We start from the raw sequence: 10,098 nt of genomic DNA, 5'->3' as shown, positions 1-10,098 counted from the left end.
AGGTGGACGGGACTTTGTAACAAGGAGTGGCGGGGAGTGCTGGCTGCCACCCACCCTGCCTGATAAAGGGATTCGGGATGATGGGTGACCAAGGTCGGGTCGCTGGAGTTCTTCCCCTTACGGGACCTATCCCAGTCTATCCTCCACCCGCCAGCCTCATTTTACCTCCAGCAACACCTTCATGAAGGAGGCTGGGCTTCTCTCCCTTTGGGTGTCTATTAGTTGTCATCTTGCCACTGACCTAATCGTTGCCTGGACGCTCCATGGCATGCCCAGATACAAAGCAAACCTGAAAGCACACTGCGGGAGCTGTGAGTGACAGGGCTGGAGGTGCAGGCCGTGGGGCCCGCGGGTCCGCCAGCTGCTGCCCCTGGTCCTCGGCGAAGGATGATTTAAGCCGCCGGCCGGGGGCGGGGGCGGCGGCGCGCATGCGCACCGGGCAGCTCGCTCCGCGGAGGCCCAGCTGCCGCCACCGCCGCGGCGGGCGCTGGAACCGCGGCTCGCCGCCTGCTCTGCCGGGCGTTAAGGGCCGGGGGCCGAGGTTCACGGGAGGCGACAGCGAGCGGCCGGGCGGCCGGGGAGAGAGCGACAAGCGGTGCGGGGACCGATTCCGGGTGTCCGGGCCATGCTGGCCGGGCGGCTGCGCTGAGCAGAGGCCGAGCCCGGGACGCGCCGAGGGACTGCGGGGCTGCGGGTCATGGATGCGGCGGCAGCGGCGCGGGACGGCGGGAGCCCGGCCGCGACCAGGTGAGGAGGCGGCGTCCGGCGCCACTGCAGCCGCGGCGGCCTCGGAGGAAGAGGGCTCGCCGCCGCGCGCCCGCCCGCCGTCGCTGCCCTTCCTGTTGGGATTATCTTCTGCTCCCCGCTGCTTCTTCGCTCCCCGCGGTCGAAGCCGCCTCTAGGCTTCAGCGGCTCGGACTCCTTAGCAGCCGGTGCCTCTGCTACCTGGGCCTCGTAGCTGGGAGACCCTTGGGCGAGACCATGAGGAAATTCAACATCAGGAAGGTGCTGGACGGCCTGACCGCAGGCTCGTCCTCGGCCTCGCAACAGCAGCAACAGCAGCAGCACCCGCCTGGGAACCGGGAGCCCGAGATCCAGGAGACGCTCCAGTCCGAGCACTTCCAACTCTGCAAGGTGAAGGGAGCGCGCAGCTCGGCCAAGCTGTCGTGGGAAGATTGGGGTCGTTTGAGGGGGCCGCTGGGCAGTACCTGGGAGCGCGAGGGCAGAGCGCGCCAAGAGAGCTCATCGCTCTAAGAAAGCGCCCCCCACCCTTGACAGACGTGCCTTGCTGGGGTATTTGGACAGAGATCCCTTATTTATAAGTCGATGTCTTTTCCCTTTTCATAAAAAGCAACCCAAGCATACTCCCTTGCCTTTAATTCCCATCCAGATGCTAGTAGCAATGGTCTGGAAATACTTTTTATATTCGCGCATATTTTATTATCTTCCACTGACGTCGAAATTTTCCAGCAGTGTGATGATGAACGTCGTTTGTGGGCAAGGCAAACCTGTTCAACCAGATCTCTTTTTTTTTTTTTTTTGCGCATCACTTTTTCCTTAGAATGTGTGCGAGCGGCTCACCACCTGAAGTCACAGGATTCTTTTAGCTTGTTTGGTTAGAAACTTAGCGCGGAAGGTTTTGTCTGTGAAATGGCACGATGATTGCCACAAGGTCCTGTATGTAATTCAGAAAGAATGATGCAGCGGATTAGTTCCCAGCTGCTAGGTGAGAAAAGCACACAAGCCTCCCTATCCAGACCTGCCTGCCTCATAGATAACCATGCGGTCCTTCTTACATCGGGGGCTTAAAAGCCTACATTCAATTTTGTTCTTATGTCCTAAAATTATTACGGACTTAATAGATAATTACAGGATTATTTTTCTCACCCATTTCCATCGTTAGAATTGCAAATGTTGGTTTCTTGACTAAATCCTTCCATTAGTTTCATGACAAATTTTCTTTAGAAATCTCTCCCTTTAGCATTCAAATAAAGCCACGATTACCCAAATCGCAATGATTAATCACCCTTCGCAATGATTTTACAAAATTTTGGACCACTACAAACTTGAGTAACGTGGTGTCAAACGGAATAGTATACGCTATTCATAGGAAATTGCCCTCTGTGAAGTTACTAGTGTTGTAGCAAAGCAGGAGTTTAAGTGATTTGTGCTTCTGTTGCTTGTTCCTTAGGATAGAATCCCCCCTCCCCCCAATTCTCCCTTAAAGGTGTAAGTGTATGCTTTGATGTACTGTAGTTGGTTCCAACTCTAACGCGCCTGTGGGCTGTTCTGTTTTCCGATCTTGCCTGCCTGCTGTCTCGGTGGGTTCCTGTGATGTCACTGCCCATCCCCAGACTGTTCGCCATGGATTTCCCTATCAGCCCTCAGCCCTGGCCTTTGATCCCGTTCAGAAGATCCTGGCGGTAGGAACCCAGACTGGTGCTTTAAGGCTGTATCCTTTCTTCTTTTAAAAAGAAAAAAAAATCTGTTCGCTTGCTTCATTTTCCCCAGTCCGTCCATATTGCTTGTTAACCCCATTTTTCCTCTCCAGTCTAGAGAATGAAGTAATCCAATATGTGGTTCAGGCTTTTCTTTAGTATACTTGTGTTCAGGTGGTATGTTGCTTTAAGAATGGCTCCTGGCTCTCAGTAGTACCTAAACATAAGTCAAAACAGCAGTCTAGAGTTTGTTATTGACTCTATAACATATATATATATATGTATATATATATGTATGTATATATACATATGTGTGTGTGTATATATATACATATGTGTGTGTGTGTGTGTGTGTGTGTGTGTATCTCAAACTCTATATGGTTGAGTTGTTTGTAACAGCTACAAGATCCTGAAGGGGGAATGCACGTGCTTGTATTTGGGGACTATTAAAGCCCAATGTTAAAGATGACGTCCAAAGATCAAAGTGCAGAGATCAGGACACTGTGAACTGCTTGTTAAAGCATTGTATATAGTGGATGTTGAACCGCCATTACTTTGTGAATTAGGAGCTGGATTTGAACTTGATTTGTTTTCCACATGTCCATCCATGTAAAAGAAAACATTCTTATCAAGTTTAGGTTTCCGTAAATGAGAAGGGCTAACATTTTTAGAGCTATGAGAGCATTCATTGTTTTGTAAAAAGTGTAGCCATAAATACAACATGTTGAAAGACTTCGCCTTCTGTAACCTGCTATATGCAGCAGACACTACTAAGTTAGTACATTAACATGTAGAGAAAGGCTTTTTTTTTTCCTGGTTTTATTTGGATTGTATAGCGTTGGCATAGCGATTTTTTTATTATTATTTTTCACAAGAATTATTTTTTCAAGAAATTCTTTTCGGTCTGAACAATGAAAATGTTCTCATGGTCTCTTTTGTACTATTTAACTTCAGTTAAGATGTGTGATCGCCTTTATTCTGACATTTAAACATACTTGACCAGCCCACGTTGAGACGCTACGCTGGTCATAAACCGGACAAGCCACTGAGTGAGCTCACTGGGCATTATTATTGACAAGCGGGGGGTGATGGGAGGAGCCAGCCTATCCTATTTACATTTTAGGTTTGTTCAATGTGTGATGTAAGCATGAACCAGGGATCTCGCAGTCTTTTACGATATTTCAAAAGGTGCCCGATGTGGCACCAGAATATGCCTGAAGTTTAACTTGAAAGCATGACTAGGGGCTTTCCGGGAAATGTGTTGCAAACACTGGCAGTGCAGGCCTGTCTTTGGTGGTCAAGTCTTAACTTAGTGATTTCTGCAGCAGTGTGCATAAACTGCTCCTAGCCAAAGAGCCAAATCATCAAGACTAAAATATTCTGTGACTTCAACTGCTTAGATGTTTCTATCTTCACAAAGACTCTCCATTTGAGTTTTGTAGAGATGGATAGTTAATTTCCTCACAGAGAAACTCGGTGTCAGGATCATTTGGCATCGTTCTAGAAGGACTGTTGGAACCAAAAGATTTTTTCCCCCCAACAAAATCATTCTATTATGTGACTGAGGGGGAAAAAATTAATCACTTATTTTTAGATTATTTTACCTTTCTTTCAAAGCTTATTTTTTTTTCCTTCTTTCTTGTTTCCCCTGGCCTCAACAATTTTATTATATAACTTTTTAACAGCCATTTGGCCCTTTTTATATTTAATTATATGTGCCATGAGCAAGCTGACTCTGTAAAGCCATTATTTGTCTTACGAATACTTTCAACTCTAATTTACATAATTAGCAAGTGCACCCAACAGATAGAGTTAGCATGTCAGGCCTGTATTCATTCCCAGCTCAAAGGATCAGACGTTCCAAACGATCCATCAAGAGAGCCTCTGGGCTTAGATATCTTTTTATAGTTAAATATTAGTGAGTAAAAGTGAACATCTGATTACAGTGACATTTTTCTCCTAGAGATGCTTGCCGTGTTCAGAATGAAATCCCGAGAACTGTTTACTGAGTCTTTTCTGCTTTTCCTTCTTAGAGGTTTGCACCAACATCGGCAAATTGGCTTGCCTACCAGCAATATCCCCCAGTCATTCTGTGTGTGAGGCAGGGCCAAGGAGAGCACAGAGCTTTGGTTATTGTGGCTCTGATTTATAGAAAGTGACAGAGACCTTTTTAGTTTAACATGTATATTGGGTTATTTTTCTTTGTTAATTAAAAAACATCTAATTCTATGCATCCTAACTTTAGAACATCAAACCTGTGCGTTTCTTACAGGCCTGCCGAGTACCACGTTTGTTCTGCCTTCCTCGTCCAAACTGGTTTCTTCTAGTCCTTCTGTGCTGTCCCACTTTAAACTTTTATTGTCTAGAATATATTTCCCCAAAAAGGGTGTTATTAGGAAAGGTACTTCTAAATAAAATATCCTTTGATTAATTATATAGCAAAAATAGATAATTTCTCACTTAGGATTGGGCCGACGAGGTTCCAGATACAGACACAGCCTGTTTGTAAAGAAATACCTTCATAAATGGTGATAGCGTAGACTGAATTGACTGGCTCACGTGGAGTTGAAAGTAAAACATACCCGAAAGACTGAAGGAGTAAACAATATTTGATAGGTAAGGGTTGTATTTAGGGGTAGTGACAATTGAATCCTTAGTACATAATCAATATTGAATCAAAACACCTAACTTATTTACTGCCCTTATGTCTAGCACGTGACCGATGATACATGCCATTTTGTTCTATCAACCGTCTTCTCCTCTAAAGAGGACAAGAGCTTGTCATGTACTTATTGGTAGGAAACAGGAAAACACAATTTCATTTACCAGGTCATTTGGTAGTAGTAGAATTTTTTTTTTTTTTTTTTTTTTTTTTTGCCATAGAGAAATAAATAACATTTGATTTTTACAGGTAACCTAGATGCCAACTTCGGAAAGAGGGGCCATACTGAAGAATGGAGTCATTTAGTGCCATTATTTATTTTTTAGGATTCTTGATCCCAAGGGTAGTTGGAAATCGCTTCATCTTCTTAAGTTACTGTAGCTAGCCTTGATCATATTTTAACATAATGTGTTATCTATCAACAAGGGGGCGGGTAGATTGGGGCATTTTAATGTTAATGTTTAAAGGACTAAGGAAAAGCAGAATTCCAACTGAATGTCTAATAATTTGAGAGGAAATTATTGAATAACTTTTTCTTTTGTAGCCGTGACTTCTGGAAAGTTCAGTGTACAGGGCAGGCTCCAGTTTGTTGAGATGAAGTGTTCGGTTGCAGTGTGACGTTGCATGCATACAGGGTTACAGAATGGTGTCTATCTGGGAGCTCACTCGGTAGGACTTGGTGAGGTCACAGACATTAGATTATAGACATTGTGGCCTGAACGCTAGTTCTTGCCTTTTTTGATCAAGGAATTGGTCTTTCTCTTTAAAATGAAATAAAATTAAGGTGCTGTGTTGGGTAATTCAGTCAAGGACAGTTCTGTGAGTTCAGATTTCTCTGTATGGAGGTGGGTAATTCAAAGGAAATGAGTGTATGACCCTTCTAAATCAAAGGGCCTGGGCTAGCAAAACATTCATAAAGATTCACTGTCTTTATAGGGTCAGATTCCAGATTGGATTCCTGACCCTTGATGGACATTTCCACACATTGGTAGACAAGGATACAGAACGATAGCACGAAGAATCAGAGAGCTCTGAGCAAGTGGGGGCATAAACGTGGCTTAGAAAATAAAAGCAGATCGAGGGAATGCTGGGGAAGCATCCTTGTTGGAAGAGTAATCCTCATTGAGTTGAAAGTAGGAGGAAGCTATTAGAGGTCTGGGCAGCTAGCTGGATCCGTAAAGTGCTTCCGTGGAAGTATAAAGACCCATGTAAGCCAGGGATAGCATGTGCGTGGCATCCTGTGCTGGGGAGGGAGCTGGCCAGCCTAGCAAAATGGCTGTGCTCAGGTTCCTGTGAGAGACACTGACTCAAAGAACAAGTCTAGCCTCAAGGCTATGTACATGTACACACACACACACACACACACACACACACACACACACACACACAGAGAGAGAGAGAGAGAGAGAGACAGACAGGCAGACAGACAGACACACACACACACACACCCAACAAAGTAGCCAACTGAATTTTAGCCCGGAGGTGTTATTCCACTAGAAAATGTGAGGAGATACTGGGCAGGAAGGAAGCGTGATTTCGTGTGCATGTATTTGGTCAGACAGCATATTATGGCTGAAAGAGCAGCAAGTGAAATACTATGGGTTACCATAATCTTGTAGATAGTAACGTGGACCCCAGACACATGCAGCAGAATGGGCACTGGGAAAGGACTTGGCTGCTTCCCGTGAAGTCTCAGGATGAAGGCACCTAAGAAAGCACAGAGCAGAAGAGGATGAATGTTGAGTTGTGAATTATGTCACCTTCTACTTTTCGGCAGTGCCATTCCGAGAAGGCAGTCTGGGCTGCTTTCAGCACGAGAATTAGATCCATTTTTATGGGTGGTATTGTGAATTTTATAATTGAATATATGGTGTGATTAATAATTGTTTAGCTTTTGGGATTTGTTCTGCATTCCTCAGTAGTTTGTAGCAGGTTGGGCTTTTTAATTCCGTGAGTTTGTCCTGCACACTAGAACAGGTTATTACTGGCTGTCACCTACTAAATGTCTGTCAGCTTTTCTGTTAGTATGACGGCTCCTGGCATATACTTCAGGTGTGTCTGGTTGCAAATAATCTTTGGCCTAAGTTTTCTATTACTTATGAAGAGTCAATAACCCACCTCGTGAGATTGTCAGGGTTCAGTGCAAGCAAACGCGTGTAGCTGTTAAGACTGCAGTGTGCAGAGCTGTTTGGTGAATGCTTGTCTGTGGCCGCCATTATTATGAGAGTTCATCCTAGTGTTGATTTTCGGTTTGTTCACTCATGTGTTCACTCAAATGCTGCACAAGAAACAGCTCTGCTCTAGGCCTTAGGATGGCCTCCGTTTGTAATCTCATCAGCTCTATAGCTGATGCATCCTTTAAAGAAAAGGCCATGAGAATGACTGGGTTTTGCTTTAATTTGGCCTCTTAGTATAATTTTTTCATGTATATGGATGTCTTGGCTGCATGTAAATCTGTGTACCGATTGCATCCTGGGAGGCTCGAAGAGGGCAAGTCGTGAGCTGCTGTGCAGATAGTGGGAATTGAACTCAAGTCTTCTGATTGAGCAGCTAGTGTTCTTAATCTGTGAGCCACATCTCTAGCCCAGCTTTGCCGTGTAAATGACTATACTCTTCTCAACCGTAAGTTCGCAAAAATTGCTATTCAGATATAAATAGTGCACATAAACGTTCTTACACATAGTGCTTATTAAATTAATACATAATGATTCTGTACTTGTAAAATAGCACTAGACTGTTTTGGCTCCCTGCTTTTTAATGTTATTCTTCGTAGCATAATTATACTACCGAAGGCAAGCTTTGGAAAAGGTTTCTGTTTGAAATAAAAGCGAAATAAGCTAGTTGAAAATTAGTCAAACTTCCATCTGGCCTTCCCCTGTCAGTGTTGTGTTTGTAGGTGAGCCCTTGTCATTGGGAATGGAGCTGTGGGGAAGGAAGTAACTCTCACACTCTCACACTCTCACACTTGAAGTCTGCTCCCTACTGAAGAGGACTTTGCTTAAAAGGAAGGGGAAGCCCCATGTTATCTGTAAGGCACACTTCTCAGCATACTTCAGAAAGAAGCAAGAAGCAGGACTTCCAGAAGCAGATTCGCAGTGCAGCTTTTCTCTTGTGATGAGAAATAAAACATGAAAGAAAGTCTGTGGACTTGGAAAAACCATGTTAAATATGGGAAATCGATTTTGTGCCTTCTAAAGCTCATTTTGCTTTAAATAAAATGACATTTTTTGGTAGTCTCTTCTTCCCATTTTTAAAATTCTTTTTAAAATTACTGCTGCTGTTCTAAAGGAGTAAAAGGCATTCTCGAGGAACTGCCACATTAGTAGGTTGGTGCGCGTCTTGAGACCGATTTTATGTGATGGGCGAACTGAGATCTTGGTGGCTGTTCCTTTGCTCTGAGGGAGGAGATGGAGGACGGTGGCTCCATTGAGTCCTCCTGGCGCTCTGATGCTCGGGCCTCTCCATGGAGGCCTTGGGGAGTCTTTAAGCTACTCTTGCCTATAGTGATCAGATTAAGTGCCCCGAGTGCCTGTCACTCCATCTGACCCGCTTTGTTCTGTGCCCCTTTGAATACATCCATAATCCTCCAGTAGATGCCTAAGTGTTCACAGATGAGACCAGGACAGAGCAGAAGAGACTCTGGGCTCACACTGGGTACTGACTTGGCAGACAAGCTGAACACTTTTTACCACCATTAGGAAAGCTAGCCTTCCTTTCTTGAGTGTTGATTGAGGTGTAAATTTACTTCTAGAACAGTCAGTTACATGATTTTGCCCTTTTTTTTTCCTTTCTTTTGACACGGTCTCCCCATGTGACTCTGGTTGGCTTGGAACTTCCTCTGTAAGCTGTTCTACAACTCAGACCCGCCCGTCTGCACAGGCTGCACCCAAACGCTGGTGTTGTTAAAGGCATGGCTACCAGGGCTGGTTGTTTACTGTTTAGGAGGGAGCTGTCTTCCGTGAATTGCTGGTATGTAAGGTGGGTCTGGGTTTGGAAGCAGCAGGGTATCTTGGAATACTAATTAGCGTTCCCATAGATTCGTACCTATGACTGGACTGCAGGGTAAAGTAGCATTACACAGAAGGTAATCTTTGGTGGTTGTGCTGATAATTTGGCTTTAACGTAATGCAGCGTAAGAGGCACATTATTTACAGAAAGACAGCTTGTTATCAGGCTGAGTGTTGATTTTTCTTTTAACATGGTGCTTCGATAAGCTGAACAGATTTGCCATTTCACATCCTCCGAATGCATGTCCTTAGTATTGTGGGACTGCAGATTAAAAGGGAAATGTTTGGGTTTAACCTATTTCACCGTGTGCTGCGTTTTGGATTTGAATACCTCTATTAAGGTGGAGCTTACGCCTGATGTCTGCTACAAAGCTCCTGGTGGAGCAACCAGAGCAAACGTTGAAGCAATTTTTGTTTTGTTTTGTTTTAAGTTCAAATTCCCCGCCTCTGCCACATATCTGTGCACTGGAATGTGCTAGTGGCACTACATGGGCTCTGCACCCTCCCTTTCGAAATGTTGACTTTTTATAAGATAGACTAAGGATTTATAAAATTGTAATCATAAAAGATTGCCAGAAAGTGATTAAGACACCCCTTCCCAAAGACACACGTGACAGCTTATTTACAGGGACGCCATGACGCCGCTGGAGTCACATTTCCTGTAAGGTGTTCTCCACTAGAAATAAGGGCCGTGATCTGCATATGCTTTTCTTTGAAAGACTTTTAAAGACTTAGGTGCTGTCACTTACGTGACAGTCATCCAGTTTCAGTCTTAGAAATTCTAATTGCTCTAAGTTTTCATTTTCCTTGTTTTTATTTTTAAAAAAAACTGTGATACTAATTTTGTTTATCACACATCTTTTCTTCTCCTGGTTGTGGGTGGAAAGGAAGCTTACGAAGCTTGGAGAGATGATGTTGCTGATGTAGCTACTGCTCAGTGTTCCACAGAGGGCATTGTGTTTATGTTTAGTGATTCCTTTCATTGTTTAAG

The 10,098-nt window shown here is 44.4% G+C and overlaps 1 protein-coding gene and 1 long non-coding RNA gene across 17 annotated transcripts in view; both read left to right on the top strand.

Annotated features, from left to right (window-relative positions):
• The first annotated feature begins 442 nt into the window (after positions 1 to 442).
• Positions 443 to 10,098, top strand: part of Stxbp5 (syntaxin binding protein 5) — a 152,791-nt gene continuing 143,135 nt past the window's right edge. For 15 of the 16 annotated variants that reach the window (XR_005492948.2, XR_005492935.2, NM_178346.2 and 12 more), the window contains exons 1-2: positions 443 to 1,134; positions 2,355 to 2,452. Coding sequence is in view for 14 of the 16 variants with exons in the window: in NM_178346.2 (NP_848036.1) it covers positions 982 to 1,134; positions 2,355 to 2,452 (251 nt within the window). In the remaining 2 variants the exon portion in view is untranslated. The remainder of the gene's footprint in view (positions 1,135 to 2,354; positions 2,453 to 10,098) is intronic. The other variant, XM_063274968.1, reaches the window with a different exon arrangement.
• LOC134484941 (uncharacterized) overlaps positions 2,464 to 10,098 on the top strand; it is a 42,139-nt gene continuing 34,504 nt past the window's right edge. Inside the window, exon 1 of the long non-coding RNA XR_010062746.1 lies at positions 2,464 to 10,098. This exon is cut by the window's right edge and continues 32,394 nt beyond it. This is a non-coding gene — a long non-coding RNA (uncharacterized LOC134484941).

Source organism: Rattus norvegicus, chromosome 1, assembly GCF_036323735.1.
Source record: "Rattus norvegicus strain BN/NHsdMcwi chromosome 1, GRCr8, whole genome shotgun sequence".
In the NCBI taxonomy this organism is placed as follows: Eukaryota; Metazoa; Chordata; class Mammalia; order Rodentia; family Muridae; genus Rattus; species Rattus norvegicus.
This window is presented reverse-complemented; position numbering and strand designations above follow the sequence as displayed.